Below are 18,089 nucleotides of genomic sequence, written 5' to 3'. Positions count from 1 at the left end.
TCCCACATACAAAATGTTAGGGTGGAAGGCAGGAAAGATTAAATGATAAAAGTGATGGTGTAAGGGAAAGCGGTGTAATGGGACAAGTAAAGAAACAAAAGATAGGTCTAGGAGAGTTGTAAATGAAGGAGCGGCAAGAGTCCGTAGAGAGAAGTGACCGGGGCCCAAGAGTGGCGTGAATCTGGGGTTCAGAAGAGGCAGGGCAACATGGGCCAGCTCACATTGCAATATGTGTGCACGCTCGGTCTGTGCAGCAGAGCTGGTCTCCAGTTAGTCTTGGGTAATCCTTGCCAAGACCTAGCTCTGTCAAGCCCGTGCAGTGGCTGGTGTGCAACGGCAACCACACGTTTTTTTTTAACATCCAAGCACAGGCATCTTCCACTCTTTACGATGTAGTTCGGGAGCTCATCCCTTTTTGGCGTGGAAGCAAGTCATCCTCGTTTTGAGGGACTGCCTATGATGGTGATGAAATGGCAACAACGAAACCATTACCAGCTGCTTCTTTCTGAAAAATTGAAAGTAGTGGTTATAACCAGTGATTACTTGTCCCAATACAACCCCTTTTGCCTTGCACCATCATCCCTTTTGGCATTTAATCTCTCCTGCATGCCACCTTATCACAGACCTTCCCTTTTCTTTCCTCTCTCTCTTCCCCCCACACCCACCATTCCCTGTTTTCCCCTGCCTCGGTACATGCTTAAAACCTGTTGCATCTCTAACTTTTTCCAGTTCTGACGAAGGTCACTAACCTGAAACATTAATTCTGTCTCTCTCTCTCTCCACAGATGCTGCCCAGCCTGTATTTCCAGAATTTTTGATAAAGTTTATTTGGGTATGAGTGTTATGGGATGGGATTGCCATTCAATTGTTGTGACTTTGTAAGGATTCAGATTTGTTGCTGCCATTTCTCCTCATGTGAGTTCTTAATTTCCTGTGTTTCTGAGCCAGGTGTGCCCAGACATGCTGTCCTGCAGCACTTCGCGAGTGTAACAACTCTGTGCGAAGGAGACGATTTAACATTGGAAGCAAATCAGCGGCCCACTGATTGAAAGAAAAAAAGTTGCATTTGTATAGCATCTTATCACAGCTCTCAATGCCCCAAAGCGCTTCACGTACAATGCGCTTCAAAATAATGAAATCAGTTACTCTCTAGCTCACTTTTTAAAAATCTATTCGTTCAAGGGATGTGGGCATTGCTGGCAAGGCCAGCATTTAATTCCCTTGAGAAGGTGATGGTGAGCTGCCTTCTTGAACCGCTGCAGTCCGTGTGGTGAAGGTACTCCCACAGTGCTGACTTCGTTGTAGTGGTTTGGTGCAACTGAGTGGCTTGCTAGGCCATTTCAGAGGGCAGTTATAGTCAATCACATTGCTGTCGGTCTGGAGTCACACATAGGCCAGACTGGGTAAGGACGGCAGATTTCCTTCCCTAAAGGGCATTAGTGAACCAGATGGGTTTTTCCGACAATCCAGTAGTTTCATGGTCATCATTACTGATATTAGCTTTTTAATTCCAGTTTTATTTAATTAACTGAATTTAGATTCCCCCGGCTGCCATGGTGGGATTTGAATTTGTGTCTCCAGATTATTAGTCCAGGCCTGCTACCGTACCCAGCAAAGTCCTGGCCTTTGGTGAATAGGGGCAACCTGTTGACCAAGCACTGGGAAAATACCTTGATCCTCAAATAGTGCCATGAGATCCTTTTTAAAGTGACCTGAGTCATCAGAACAGGCAGAACTTGAGGGAAGTAAACTTAACATCTCATCTAAAAGACAGTATCTCCCTCAGAACTGCACTGAAGTGCCAGCCTAGATTATGGGCTTAAGTCCTGGTGAGATCTTGAACCACCACCACCTTCTGATTCGGTAATGAAAGCAATATCAACTGAGCAAGCTGATGCTTACATGTGTATGTATCTTTCCTGATAGTACAGCTCCCGAGCAGAATCTGACTTGATAATGCACCCTGTCCAGTACCCTAAAGATCACACTTACTAATTAAAAACACAACAAGAAGAAATAAACAAGAATGCACGATTAATAAAGGCAATGACTCATTCCTAGGCCTTCTGCCTGTGGCAGTCTGAAACTGGTTGCCAGGACGTATATTTGAGCAGCCAAGGGCTTTTCTGCCATGTAGGTACCTTTCTGTTCCTTTTCCTGCCCCTTTCATAGAAACATAGAAAATAGGTGCAGGAGTAGACCATTTAGCCCTTCGAGCCCTGCACCACTAATCAATATGATCATGGCTGATCATTCACCTCAGTACCCCTTTCCTGCCTTCTCTCCATACCTCTTGATCCCTTTAGCTGTAAGGGCCATATACAACTCCCTCTTGAATATATCTAATGAACTGGCATCAACAACTCTGCGGAAGAGAATTCCACAGGTTAACAACTCTGAGTGAAGAAGTTTCGCCTCATCTCAGTCCTAAATGTCTTACCCCTTATCCTTAGACTGTGACCCCTGGTTCTGGACTCCCCCAACATCGGGAACATTCTTCCTGCGTCTAACCTGTCCAGTCCCGTCAGAATTTTATATGTTTCTATGAGATCCCCTCTCATTCTTCTAAACTCCAGTGAATACAGGCCCAGTCGATCCAGTCTCCTTGTATATCAGTCCTGCCATCCCGGGCATCAGTCTGGTGAACCTTCGCTGCACTCTCAATAGCAAAAACGTCCTTCCTCAGATTAGGAGACCAAAACCGAACACAATATTCCAGGTGAGGCCTCACCAAGTCCCTGTACAGCTGCAGCAAGACCTCCCTGCTCCTGTGCTCAAATGCCCCAGCTTTGAAGGCCAACATGCCATTTGCTGCCTTCCCCGCCTGCTGCACCTGCATGCCAACCTTCAATGACTGATGTACCATGACACCCAGGTCTCGTTGCATCTCCCCTTTTCCTAATCTGCTGCCATTCAGATAATAATCTGCCTTCATGTTTTTGCTACCAAAGTGGATAACCTCACATTTATCCACATTATACTGCATCTGCCTTGCATTTGCCCACTCACCTAACCTGTCCAAGTCACCCTGCAGCCTCTTAGCATCCTCCTCACAGCTCACACCGTCACCCAGCTTCGTGTCATCTGCAAACTTGGAGATATTGCTCTCAATTCCTTCATCTAAATCATTGATCTATATTGTAAATAGCTGGGGTCCCAGCACTGAGCCCTGTGGCACCCCACTAGCCACTGCATGCCATTCTGAAAAGGACCCGTTTATCCTGACTCTCTGCTTCATGTCTGCCAACCAGTTCTCTAGCCACATCAATACATTACCCCCAATACCATGTGCTTTAATTTTGCACACTAATTTCTTGTGTGGGACCTTGTCAAAAGCCTTTTGAAAGTCCAAATACACCACATCCACTGGTTCTCCCTTGTCCACTCTACTAGTTATATCCTCAAAAAATTCTAGAATGTCTGTTGGCATCTGTAAGGTATTTTCCCCATCGTGACAGTTGAGTTTGTGACTTCGCACCTTTCTATCTTGGTACTATATATTGGTGTCGTTATTGGGCTGCCGAAGTGCTGTAATATCTTGTTCCTATCAGTTATAAAAGTGTTGAGAGCACTACAGTCTCCAGCCCAGTATTGAGCACAGGAGTGATTTATGTCTGCAGGTAGTTTTTTGATCTTGTAATTCCTGTTCTGAGTTGTCCTACACCAAAACTCATAACTGTATTAAAATCACTGCAGTACTGAGGAGCATTACCACTGTAAAGCAGGACCTACTGCTCTTTTTTAAAATCGGAGTGGGTATTGACACTACTGTATCAGCCAATGAGTTGCAAGGGGCGGGACTTGACAGGACTTTCAGCAAACAGAGTCCATTTTACAGCAAACTGAACTACAGCAACAGAACATGTGTCCGAAACTACAGCAGAGTCTCCGATTTTAAAAACAGGAATATTTTTACAGCAAAGTGCAGGATAATTACATACGGCAAATTATGTGTATAAAATCAATCGCCGTCACTTACAGCAGTGCGGTCGGTCTCCAGGAATGATTGACTGGGGAATTACCCAATTATTTCTATTCTGGCTAGGATTTCTGGTGTCATTATATGCAACCTCTTTAAATCTACTGTTTCTGTTTAGTAATTTTGACTAAGGTTATTCTTGGCACAGACGTTTGTCGATCGCTTCCGCCGGATCATGGATTCCTCCCAGAACGCGTACAACGAGGACACATCGTCGCTGGTGGCTCATCTGGATGAGCTGGAGCGGGAGCTGTTCCGGGCTGGTCAAAAGGGGTTGAACGAGTTTCAGAAGTGGGAGAAGGGACAGGCCATCCAGATCACCACCTCCAACCTGGTTCAGAGCTATGGCAAACGGAAGTTTGCAGATATGGATGCCTGAAATGGAGCGGTGTAGAACTGGCCAGAGAGATGCTAAGGCAGATAGCTACCACCGGAGATTCCTCTCCAATATATAAATTGGGTTTCCTCTAATGTGAAAATAATTCTGCAGAACTTACGACGTGTTATTCGAACAATGCGTTCACATCGGTATCAAAACGAAACCGGTCGGAAGGCCTTGTATTTAACTGCAACCCAGTCACTGAGACAGAATTGCTCCGATGGATTGGGAGTGATTCCACTGGTATCCTGCTCGCCATAAAAATGCTTGTGAAGGCTTTCTGCAAGCCAACTATTGATGCAGTGAGTAAACATTTAGGTTCTTCAGGGTTTAAGCCAGTGCCTTTTGACACGAGAGGTCCGCCTGCTGATATCCAAAATGGGACCCCTGCAGCATTTATTTTGTAACAAAGTGGAATTGGCAGTTGTATCTGCTTGAGCTGCCCAGGAAAGGACACTAGATAAAGACCAAACTTAATGCTTCTAAAATTGATTGTCTGTCTTTCCATTTGAAGCTAGAGAGAAGAGTTCTCCTGGTGTAGAATAGTATATGATAACCATGTGTATTGTACTTTTGTTCTTGTTAGATCTTCGTTGAAAGCCCTGCTAATGTTGTATGATTGTTTCTCTGCTTTTGCTAACCACAACTTGACGGAGAGTTTTGTGCCATCCTCGGGCAAGATGATAGAGCCTTGGCCTTGGAGTCAAAAGCTTCCGTTCCAGGCTCCTCTGGTGTATGAACGTGATCTGTGCTCCTCTGGGTCTCACTTGATCCTTTTTTGGATGGATTGTTCTTCATTTGAGGAATAAACAAGTGACTAGCATGGTATCACTCATGGCTCCAGTACAGTTCTGTTTTGTTTTTTTGGTTGTTGATTTGCTTCAGTGTTGAAGTTGATGCTGAAAATACTCCTTCCTGTCATCACTGGCTCCTTGACTCTGAATAACCTATGCCACAGCTTACATCTGAGCTCCAGATTATTTGCACTTGGGAAAACTAAAATATATTCATAAGGCTGCGTAGTATCCCTCCTGCGACTAGTGAGGGCAGCAGAGATGCAGCTCATCGTGTGGCCGAGTCGGGATCTGGTAATGTTAACAATGTAGGTCACTGGAAATATAAATTCTAGATCAGTAGTTAATCCACAGGGTATTTTTTAAAAACCGTCTGGTTTGATGTGCTCCTTGGGTTTGTACTGCCAGCGAGGGGAAGGTAAACTGCACGGTTTGAAGGCCTTAACTTCTCATGAATATTAACTTCTCGCACATTGAAGAATGGGAGTGTGTTATAACGAGATCAAGCACTTCTGGTGACAAAGAAGCAAGGCTGAATGTAGTCTTGACGTCAAAACCTTGTATTAAAACTTTGATTATGTGGCCCTCTGCCATTTAAATATGTAAAGCTTTTAATACTGTATTTAATGGCTGTAGTGCCATAGAGCTCTAAATATGCCATCTGTTAATTTTGTTTTAACTGACTATTTTAAATTCTATTCATTTTAATCCTAGCTAGGTCTAGTATCTTGAGCCATTTCTATGCTTGTGTTTTTAAATATATATATTTGAAGAATTTTGTACAAATTGTCATTGATTTTAATGGTGTGTTGGTGTCTTTACACTGCAATTTTAGAATAGGATCATACAACACAAAAGGAGGCCATTCAGCCCACCATACCTGTGCCGGCTCTTTGAAAGAGCTTTCCAATTAGTCTCACTCCCTTGCTCTTTCCCCATAGCCCTGCAATATTTTCCCTTTTTCATATATATCCAATTCCCTTTTGAAATATATAACTAAATTGCTTCCACCAACCTTTTTGGGTAATACATTCCAGATCCCAACAATTCACTGCGTTTAAAGAAAAAAATCTCCTAATTCTCTTTTCCCCCCTCACCTTCCCCAACCCCATCTGTTGCTACACAACTCTGCACCCGCACAGTCCTACGCAACATCAGACTATGCCGAGCTCTCCATGGATTCCTGTCCAAAATACTCCTTGGGGATGGAGTGCTGGGTTGGACATTAGCTCTTCATAGGGATCTGGGCTTAGATCGATGAGATGAAAGTCTCCTACGGGCTGCAAGGGTCCAACGTGTTTGGCCAATCTTAACCCAGTTCCTAGTGGTTATGGGCACATGGCACCAAACAACATTGAAATTGCAATCTCTCAGGGCACAGAGTGGCTGGTGTGATGGAGAAGGGGAAATGTGTCAATGGTGTTCTAAAGGGTGTGCAGCTGAGATTGGATCAAGGCCTGTTGTTGAAGCACAATAGAGGGAGCTTTTCTCTGCACCTAATTCTTGTACCTGAATAGGTAGTGTTTACTGACACAGGAGCCGGGACATTCTGCTTCTCCCGACACATGTTGATTATAGCAGGAGTCCCACTTGCACCTTGGCCGGATATCCCAGAGTCAGAACACTTTGTCTGGGAACCACCAGAGCGTGGCAGCACCAGGCTGGAGGCCTTGAGGCTGATCATAAACTGAATTCTTTTTTGGTGATAACTGCTTAGGCTTTATGGCCCTTTTTAAATACCCTCCTGCGCTCACATAGCAACGCTGGATGCCAGTTAAGCTGCAATTGTATTTCTGCTTCTCTCATCCAGAGCAGCTGCCACCCCATAACCATAACTTTTTATGCTGGTATAACTGGAGCAGAAAATCTAGGTCATGGTGTCTGAAATGAAAAGTGCTGCATTTCCCAACGTTAAAATGACTCAATTTTGACGAGCAAAAATCTTCAAAAGAAAATTTACTCCTTGGTCATGCTGTCAAGTTGTTAGACAAGTGAACTGCATTCCCTCCCTGCCTCCAGCAACTAACTCCCATGTTTTTTTTTAAAAAATGGCAACTGAAATTCAAACAACTTATAAGATCGTCAGTAATTAACTGAAATATCCAACATTCTCAGTAACTACATCGGTGTACCGAGAGCTTCTGCTTCTGCATCATCACTGGCTGATTAAAGAGGTTCATCCTCGTCACCTAGCAAGGAATACGGTGATGTTACAGCGCAACGCTGTGTTTCACATCGTTGCTTCCCAAACATTTATTTTTCTTTAGATGCTGCCCTTTTAACTTCATTCTTGGCTTCTCTTCATGATGTGATAAGTCTGCAGGGATAGATACCTGGAATCTGCTTGGTTAAAGAGCCATTATGACACGGACCAAAGGTTATATAATGTTAACTGAATAGCGTTAAAACCAATAATATAGAGCCCCACTAGGATTATATAACGTAGGCTGTTACCTATTAGCTGCAAGTACAAAAAGTACTTGGTGTTGCCATGGTACCAGTCACATTACTTTAACACCTTCTGGTTTGACGTTGCTTTTGTCTGGTGTTACCCTTTCACCCGTGACAGCAGTACTCATATTACAGCATGGGGACATCTTGTGGTCCAGTTCCCCTTCATCTGGACTCCACTCCTCCCCCCCCCCCCCCAACTGGAGATCTGTTACTTTGTGTGGATTTGGGTCTTTAATTGTAGGCAACTGCACTAGGATGTTGCCAGAGCTGGGAATCAACACTTTCCTTGCTGCTCAATGAGAGAAGCTGAATGAATGTTGGGAAACATCACTATTCCAGCGTCAATCAAGCAAGTGAACGAGCTCTATTCAACCTTACTGGGATATTTTCTTGCCTGTCTCTCTTTTTCTCTCAGCTCTTATCCTGTCTATCTGTTCTTTCCAGTTCCCTTTTTAAATCATTTTGTTCCTATGTACCTTCATTTCCCCCCTATGGTTTCTGTCCTCTGCCTGCTTTTTTAAAAATTCATTTTCCACCTGTTCTTTGTGTCTCCATTTCTCTCTTCCAGTCTGCTTTTTTGTTTCTTCCTTTGTCCCTCTCGCCCTACCTTTTACTCTGACCTTTTCTGGTTTGGGGTTTGAATATTCTAGAGTGCCTGTGAGATCCTAATGTGCACACTTTGTTTGGATGGAGCTGTTTAATCTCACTGTGAGGTGCAGAAACATTTACTTCTGCTACAAATTGATTAGCTTTGACATGTTCTTTTGCTTTAATGCAGAAAATTGACTTTGATCACATGATTCCTTTCCAAACAGAGGTCACTTTGTATCCAAGGCACTACAAATATTCAACATTTTTGATTTTCTGACTAACCTGATTTTCAATTCCTCAATAATAAAATTGGGTTTCACTTTGTTGAGACATTAGGGTCCAAATAAGAGGGTAAATTAGGTCAGATAATTTTCCTTTTGCAGAACTCTCAAGTGGAGCATCCAAAGTGCAACAACTACCTGCATTTATATAGTACCTTTTTTTTAAAGTAGTAACATTTCCCACAGTTCTCATTATACCTCATCCAGCCTACTTGATGCACACGGACTTTGATTCCCCACTCCATCCAGTTTGAATGTTTTCATTCAATGCTCTGTCCCATGCTTTCAGTGAGAAAGGAAAGCAATGTTCAGATTATCAAATAAAATTTGACACCAAGCCACATAAGGAGATATTGGGACAGGAGCTTGGTCAAAGAGGTAGGTTTTAAGGATTGTCTTAAAGGAGGAGAGAGAATTTTAGGGAGGGAATGCCAGTGCTTGGGGCCTAGGCAGCTAAAGGCATGGCTTGCAGATGGTGGCACGATTTAAAATCGGTTAATATTCACATTCATGTGTGGCTTTCCAAATTTCTGTGGATCTATTTGAGCCTACTTGTGCATGTACTAACTTATAGAGTTGTTTGACTTGTGCACGAGAGGCTGGGATAGCCCTAAAGCTTAACATTCCATTCTTTTCTATCACTGAAAGCATGGGACATAGGGCATTGAATGCAAAGACTCAAACAATTGCATGGACTGGGGTTCAAAAGGCCACATGTAACAAGTAGGCTGGATGAGGTATAATAAGAATAAGTGGAAAATGAATGAGCGCAGTTGCATAGAACATGACCACCAGGAGCAGGCAATACAGGGGGGAAAGCTATACAGCAGTGCTCCCGACAAGTGTTCTAAACACACCATCTTCCTTGGGTGTGAAGATGCATGTTACTATTATACCTACCCCCCTTGTATGTTCTCAGTTATAATATGAGTCACTTAGTTGCAGCATAGCTCTGAGGTGTTGAGCAATGTTCTTTGTCAAAGAGGAAAGAATATGTTTTTGTTTGGCATTCCAATTAGCTGTAGAATAGTGGGGGTGGGTATAATATGTCCGAAGGAGTTCCAAAATTTCAAACAAATTAAAGCAACAGCAAACATAGTAAGGATAGATATAGTCTTGCTCTGCTCTCCATCTGAGCTGTGCCTGGTTATAAGGGATTTTGGGAGCAGAAAGCACACCTTCTCTATTGGCTCCAGGTGTGTTAGGCTAGGCAGACCAAGAATGGGGATCAAAATGCAAAAAAAGAGAATTTACTTGACTACCTCCATTAAAAGTAAATACCAGCACACAAATAATAGCGACGGGTGATAGAGACTAATGCATGTACATATATCTCCCATTATATATTTTTGCACTAGTGCACTAGTTTCAGTAAAGATGATTTATCTGGAGGCAACAGTGAAAGTGTCCGCTCTTTTTCAAGGAGAAATTCTCTCAGTCTCTTACAATCTCTGCACTAGTGAACCCATGGTTTAATACCTAGTATGGCTTTGTGACAAAAAAAGATCTTTGCTCAGTTTCTATTGTCTCACTATCTCAGAATTTCAGAGATTTTCATAGCTCCTCCTATGATGGTCAGTGATTTATTGCATAGGTCCGAATGCTGGACTCCAGTCAGCTCTTCAACAGTTAATAGGCTCTGCTTTATTTGGATTGACCTGTGGCAATTTATTGCCCAACACTTTGCAATTATCTGAATCTGTCAGGTCTGAAAGGTGGCCTGAGGAGAACTCCTGGGTCTTCCAATTAACATCCTGTGGTTTTGCAGGAAGAGAAGCAGCACAGTCAGTGGGGAAAAGATTGACTTTTGATTTCCTTCATGTTGTCCAGCTTTGCTTAATTTAGCCTGAAACTAGTCGATTATTGAATTTTTTTTAAATTGTGGACTCAATGAATTAAAAATAAGAGCAATGAAAGTGGTCACACCCAAATTAGAAACCAAGCAAAGACTCTGGGAAATAATTACCAGTTTTCATCTTAATGTGAACCTTTAATTAAACATTTTAACATCGACACTAAACAAAACAAAATCAAATGGCTCCTGGCGTGCACAGGAGTTAAATACTCTTTGCCCCAAACCATTGTATGTCTGGGCACACTGCACCACATGGTAGGTACTGGGAATTTCACACACTGAGTTCACAGCCTCAGCCAGGTCGTCCAGGGAAGTCACCAAATGATAGTTCCCAAAATGGAGGGAGAGAGCAATCTATCAACAAAGAAGTCACCCTGAGCAATTGAAAGACTTGCATTTATATAGCACCTTTCACAATCTTGGGGTGTCCCAAAGTGCTTTATAGTTAAAGTACTTTTGAAATATAGTCACTACTGTAATGTAGGAAATGCAGCAGCCAATTGTTACACTGCAAGGTCCCACAAACAGCAATATGATGATGACCAGATAATCTGCTTTAATGTTGTTGGTTGAGGGATAAATATTGGCCAGGACATCGGGGAAAAACTCTCTCTTTCGAAATAGTGCCAAGGGATTTTTTGCATCCACCTGAGCGGGCATTTGGGGCTTCCGTTTAACCTCATCAGAAAGACAGCACTCCCTCAGTACTGCACTGGAGAGTCAGCCTTGATTATGTGCTCGTGTCTCGAGTGGAACTTCAACCCACGACCTTCTGACTGAGGTGTGAGTGCTAACACCTAATTGTCATGCACGAATCACATGCCAATACCTTGGACATATACCTTCATTGTCTCTGGGTTGGAATCCTGCAATTCCCTCTAACGCTGATGTGCACCATCACCACAAGGACTGCAGTGATTTAAGAGAAATGAACACCACTTTCTCAGGGCAACTGCATTCCCTACATTCTGAGAACAAATTAACATCCTAGCAGCAAATTATGGACTGGCACAGGCTGAGGTCTGGAAACAGGTTAGCTGAGTGAGATATGTGATGTGAGGTAGAACATAATTTTAAGAAATAAGTGAAATAAACATTTATAAAATTTGAATATATAGATTTCAAGCTATAATGGGGAAGTTGTATGGATAGAAAGTGGACTAATTGTTTATAACAGCACAGCAGAGTCGGTTCGACAACTCTTCCCTTTCAAGTCAAAGAGTTGGGATTCCTGCTGCAGGAGTTCCAAAAGATTTTCATCCTCCAGTAAAAGCAAAGGTATAAGGGAGGTTGCCAACTGAGCCAATGCAGGTCCTTCATACTTGGATGAAAATAAGGATGAAGTTTGTTGATATCAGTAGGAATGCGAAGGTAAGTATGCTCATCATTTTTGCACACATTCTTGCGAGCCTTATGAAGCATAGGATGAACCTACGTTGGAAACTCCCACACCCTCTGGGAGGTACCATCTAAAGTACTGCATTTACCATTTTACATGAAGTCTTTCACTGTGGCAGATGTGAAATGTCAAACAGATGTTCTGGCTTCCAGCCCCAGGTTTTCCACTGCTGTGAATGGGATTTCTCAGTGGGGTTAGCAGCCATAGATGCAGAAGTTATCACTGGTCTTTTAAAAGCCATAAACCCAGTATTTCTACTTTCAAAATGTGGGCACTGTGAACTGCCATGTAATGACCATTGACCTGGAAGGCAAGGTTTTTGTGGTCAGATACTATCTGTATATTAATTGAGTGCAAACACATGCTGTTCATATTGGTCAGAGGTTTGATATGTGGAGCCCTGATGCCCACATTGGTACCATCTGCGATGTCTTGCACTCGAGGGAACCCTTCCATCCAGTTTCCAGCTAATGCCTTCTTTCCCGAGAGAAAGTGATGAAGGTGTTGCTCCATGCAAACATAGTGTTTGCTCGCTACATGTGTACACTTTGGAGTGCCTAATGTGACAGATGCACTCTGGGGTGGCTTGGAAGGATCCACAACAGTGAAAGGTTCATGTGGCGATAACTCACTTCTACAGGAAGAGCTGTCCCTGTTTCAATTGTCTACAGGTCATCCTGCATCAAATGGTAAAGCTCTATGACAGTCTTGGTGAAGAGGAGGCAAAAAGGATTAGTTTAGGTATGTGTGGGGGAGGCTATATACACAGATCTTGGAGTAGTGATGGGTGCGGAGAAAGCACCTCAGGTGACATTGAATCTACATTTGTAGAGTCTTCATCAGCTTCTTTACCTTATCTAAATGACTCAAAAGGTCACGCATCCTCACCATTAGTATGGTGCAACTTAAATGGCATCAGCAACCAAGAATAATGAAGGAAAACATTGGCAGGGGAAAAAAACAAAATGTCAGACCACATAAAGGGCCTAAGTTTCCACATGATTTGCGCCTGATTTTTAGGAGCAACTGGTGGAGAACGGACTATCTTAGAAATCGCAATTCTCCACATTTTTTTTTCTGCAGTTCTAGTCAGATAGAACAGTTCCACTTTGGAACAGAATTTTTTCTTCAAAAGGGGGCGTGTCCGGCCACTGACGCCTGATTTCAAAGTTTCCACAGTGAAAACGTACTCCAAACTAAGTTAGAATGGAGCAAGTGAAGATTTTTGTAGAACTGAAAAAACCTGTTCTACACATTAAAAAATCAGGCGCAGGTTACAAATTAGGCGTCCAGAACGAGGTGGGGGGGGGAAGGGAAGTCATTAAATTCTATAATAAATCCTTATTTATACTTATACAAATAAATCCAACCTGAATAAACATTTATAAGCAAAGAAAAGATTAAATAAACCATCTTCCTACCTGTGTGAAAGTGCTTCAGGCAGGCCTTTTGGGACCGAAGGCTGAACGGGCCGGCCCGAGACTTCGGGCAGGGCCCGTCCCCAGCACCAGATTTACAGGTAGGTGGCGTCGGGTCGGGGAGGTTCGGTTCCGGGGGGGAGGGAGAGAGAGAGAGAGGGGGGGAGGGGGGGAGGGAGAGAAGGGGAGGGGGAAGAGGGGAGGGGGAAGAGAGGGGAGGGGAGGGGGAGGTCAGGTCGGATCCAGTCCGGGGGAGCGTGGGTCGGGTCCAGTCGGGGGAGCAGGAGCGCAGGTCGGGTCCAGTCGGGGGGGCGGGGGAGCAGGAGCGCGGGTCGGGTCGGGTCCAGGCCGGGGTGGGGGGGGGGGGGGAGCAGGTGTCGGGTCTGGTCGGGGGGGGGAGCGGGTGTCGGGTCTGGTCGGGGGGAAGCAGGAGTCGGCTGTGGGAGGAGCCTTATTCACGGAGCCCCAGTGAGGCCATTCGGCCAGGGCTAGGTACTGCGTGCTTCGGGTGCCTGCAGCTACTGCAATTGCGTGCCCACTGTAGCGCGCATGTGCAGAGGTCCCGGCACTGTTTTCAGCGCAGGGACCTGGCTCCTCCCCCCCCCACAGCTCGTGCTGGCTGCGCCGAGGACCAGAGGACCTGCAGGTAGGTGGAGAATACAGAGGATTTTTTTAGGCGCACTTTGTGGCGCGAAAAATGGCCGTCCAGGTCGGGACTGCGCCATTCTAGGCACGTGTGGAAACTTGGGCCCAATAAAACTAATTAAACCATGAAGCAAGATGTAATTAAAGAGTCAAAAAAAATTACGAGCAGCCCAAACTATAATCTTCCTTTTAAGAAGATTGCCTGAACAGGTCTGGACCCAACACGAATATTTGATCATTTTATATGAACGAGGTGTTTGCTGTGGGTAGATAGTCTCCTAAAGTGGCAGGATTCAGTGTGGGACCTGATTAAACTCCAGCAGGAGCCCAGGACCCAGCTTTAGTTGGGAATTCCTGCTCAGCCTTTTAAGGAACAATCACATGGCTGTTTGTGGGAGCCTGCTGGGTGCAAGTTGGCTGCCGCGTGTCCCACATTACAACAGTGACTACACTCCAAAAGTACTTCATTGGCTGTAAAATGCTTTGACATGACCGGTGATCGTGAACGGCGCTATATAAATGCAAGTCTTTCAGTCTGCTCCTTATTTATGCAACTTATGTGGAAGGGAACGGGATCAGTGGCAGGGACTCCCTAAAGTGGGACTTCCCTGGCTCACAATGGACCCAAAGGACCACTGGAGGCCAGTAGGCTCAGTGAGATAAGACATACAGGAGTCCAGAAGTCCGATGATGGGGCCCCAGTACGAGGCGTGACGGTGCCGACCAGGGAAGCAGGCTAATCTTGAAGAGTAAGAATTTAGTCTGGAAACAAAATTATGGTCAAAATTCCACCTCCCGATGGCCGCTGGGCACTGAAGTTTCTGGCAACATGGGACAGGCAGGCACCCGAGATGCGCCCATAGTGGCCCGAGTACCTGATCTCAATATAAAGACACAATCCTGACATAACTGCTGGGATGGTGGTTTGTTCATTTTCACAATCCTTATATCTGAATCCATTTTTTAAAATATATTTTTTGCTGTTTCAAATGACTTTGCAAGGTTGCTTTTTGATTTGCTGCGGAGCTGCCATTTTTAACCCCACTGTTTCAGCTAGGGCCATTGAAATTCCTCCGTATCATAGCTTTTTGGAAGATGAGGAGGAGAAATGGAGGGAGTCAATCTGATTAAGCATCAGACCATTCTAGCCTATCTCTAATTTTAAGCTTATGCCCTTCTCTATACACAACTCAAACTCTCCTTCATGCCACACAATGAAAGCACATCATTTCATGAGTAATGCCTGTATGCACAATGACTTCAGTGACACTAACTGTGCTCAAACGCCATATTGGGTGGATGTGTCTCACGCATATTAACAGTCAGTGTGTGCATGCTGAAATTACGTCTTGTGCTCCTTCCAAGTGCTACCTGAGTGGCATGATTGTGAGGTGCGTGACTTCTAATTTCCAACAGGAGTCTCTTAGTGCTGAGATGGCCCTCAGCGCATGCCAGCTAAATCCTGAGATGGAAGTGGCTGCAGGCTGCATCTCTGGCAGTGCTGCATAGACAGCCTGACGATGCTTCTTTTCTGCTCCATGTGCAGGCATCAGAAAGGCTGCTGGGAAGGGAAGCATGTGCTGCTATCGTGAAGATCAGTGCCACCATCTATGTGTATTGTAGTATTGACCCCTGGCTCAGCATGGCCACTGATTTAAGGAAAGCAGACCTGATAGTATCAATGAGATCGATGAAGTCCTGTCTCATGCTTATCTGTGACTGGTCTCCAAGCCTGTTGAAACTGGAAGAGACAATGTTCTCCAATCTAGCACCCGAAGTCTCAATGCTTGCAGCCTGAGCATCATGGAAGAAGCAAAGCCTGCCCTTAGTGCAGCATTATTCGTCCATCACTAAGTGTCATTAACATGTTGGCATAGATTTTGCAGTAAGAATAAAGGTGAGGCTAACAGCGCTCACCATTATTAAGGAGTAAGAACATAAGAGCATAAGAAATAGGAGCAGGAGTAGGCCATTTGGCCCCTCGCGTCTGCCCCGCCATTCAATAAGATAATGGCTGATCTGATCCTGGCCTCAATTCCACTTCCCGGCCCGCTCCCCATGACCCTTGACTCCCTTATCATTCAAAAATCTGTTTATCTCCACCTTCAATATACTCTATGACCCAGCCTCCACTGCTCCCTCGGGTAGAGAATTCCAAAGATTCATGAGAAGATTCTGAGAAGATATTCTTCCTCATTTCTGTCTTAAATGGACGATCCCTTATTCTGAAACTATGCCCCTAGTTCTAGATTCCCCCATGAGGGAAATCTTCCTGCATCTACCCTGCCAAAGCCCCTCAGAATCTTACATGTTTCAATAAGATCACATCTCATTCTTCTAAACTCCAATGAGCACAACCTGCTCAACCTTTCTTCATATGACAACCCTTTCGTCTCAGAAATCAACCTTGTGAAACTTCTCTGAATTGTCTCCAATGCAAGTATATCTTTCCTTAAATAAGGAGACTAAAACTGTACACAGTACTCCAGGTGTGGTCTTACCAACACCCTGTACAGTTGTAGCTGGACTTCCCTGCTTTTTTATTCCATCCACCTTGCAATAAAGGCCAACATTCCATTTGCCTTCCTGATTACTTGCTGTCCCTGCATGCTAACTTTTTTGTGTTTCATGTACAAGGACCCCCAGATCCATCTGTCCGGCAGCATTTTATAATCTCTCCCCATTTAAATAGTAATATGCTTTTTTATTATTCCTACCAAAGTGAATAACCTCACATTTTCCCACATTATACTCCATCTGCTAAATTTTTGCCCACTCGCAGAGCCTATCTATATCCCTTTGTAGATTTTTACGGCCTCCTCACAACTTGCTTTCCCACCCATCTTTGTATCATCAGCAAATGTGGCTGTGTTACACTCAGTCCCTTCATCCAAATCATTAATATAAATTGTAAACAGCACTGATCCCTGTGGCACCCCACTAGTTACCGTTTGCCAACCTGAAAATGACCTATTTATCCCAACTCTCTGTTTTCTGTTAGTTAGCCAATCCTCTATCCACGCTAATATATTACCCCCAACCCTGTGAGCTCTTATCTTGTGCAGTAACCTTTTATGTGGCACCTTATCGAATGCTTTCTGGAAATCCAAATACACCACATCCACTGGTTCCCCCTTATTCACCCGGCTTGTTACAGAATTGGAGCTGAAGGTGGATTCACTCTGGAGCATCCACGATGCTGAGAATGACGTGAGTATCACGTGTAGTGAGTTGGTCTTACCGCAGGAGAAGGGTCCACAGCCAGATATGGAATGGAAGACCAACAGGAAGAGCAGTGCAAGAAAGATAGTGCAGGAGTCCCCTGTGGTCATCCCCCTGCAAAACAGATACACTGCTTTGAGTACTGTTGGGGAGGATGACTCATCAGGGGAGGGCAGCAGCAGCCAAGTTCATGGCACCGTAGGTGGCTCTGCTGCAAAGGAGGGCAGGAAAAAGAGTGGGAGCGCGATAGTGATAGGGGATTCGATGGTGAGGGGAATAGATAGGCGTTTCTGCGGACGCAACCGAGACTCCAGGATGGTATGTTGCCTCCCTGGTGCAAGGGTCAAGGATGTCTCGGAGCGGGTGCAAGACATTCTGAAATGGGAGGGAGAACAGCCAGTTGTCGTGGTGCACATTGGTACCAACGACATAGGTAAAAAAAAAAGGGATGAGGTCCTACGAAAAGAATTTAAGGAGCTAGGAGCTAAATTAAAAAGTAGGACCTCAAAAGTAGTAATCTCGGGATTGCTACCAGTGCCACGTGCTAGTCAGAGTAGGAATCGCAGGATAGCGCAGATGAATACATGGCTTGAGCAGTGGTGCAGCAGGGAGGGATTCAAATTCTTGGGGCATTGGAACCGGTTCTGGGGGAGGTGGGACCAGTACAAACCGGACGGTCTGCACCTGGGCAGGTCCGGAACCAATGTCCTAGGGGGAGTGTTTGCTAGTGCTGTTGGGGAGGAGTTAAACTAATATTGCAGGGGGATGGGAACCTATACAGGGAGACAGAGGGAGACAAAAAGGAAGCAAAAGCAAAAGACAGAAAGGAGATGAGGAAAAGTGGAGGGCAGAGAAACCCAAGGCAAAGAACAAAAAGGGCTACTGTACAGCAAAATTCTAAAAGGACAAAGGGTGTTAAAAAAACAAGCCTGAAGGCTTTGTGTCTTAATGCAAGGAGTATCCGCAATAAGGTGGATGAATTAATTGTGCAAATAGATGTTAACAAATATGATGTGATTGGGATTACGGAGACGTGGCTCCAGGATGATCAGGGCTGGGAACTCAACATCCA

The 18,089-nt window shown here is 44.6% G+C and overlaps 1 protein-coding gene across 1 annotated transcript in view; it reads left to right on the top strand.

The window, feature by feature from the left end:
* The window catches only part of gins3 (GINS complex subunit 3), a 14,947-nt gene extending 9,020 nt beyond the window's left edge, over positions 1 to 5,927 (top strand). The window contains exon 3 of the mRNA XM_070897807.1: positions 4,128 to 5,927. Coding sequence (XP_070753908.1) covers positions 4,128 to 4,358 — 231 coding nt within the window. The 3' untranslated portion in view covers positions 4,359 to 5,927. The remainder of the gene's footprint in view (positions 1 to 4,127) is intronic.
* Positions 5,928 to 18,089: the final 12,162 nt, after the last annotated feature.

Source organism: Pristiophorus japonicus, chromosome 13 (genome assembly GCF_044704955.1).
Source record: "Pristiophorus japonicus isolate sPriJap1 chromosome 13, sPriJap1.hap1, whole genome shotgun sequence".
NCBI classification, from domain to species: domain Eukaryota; kingdom Metazoa; phylum Chordata; class Chondrichthyes; family Pristiophoridae; genus Pristiophorus; species Pristiophorus japonicus.
The sequence above is the reverse complement of the archived record's forward strand: the minus strand, read 5'-3'. Positions and strand labels throughout refer to the sequence as shown.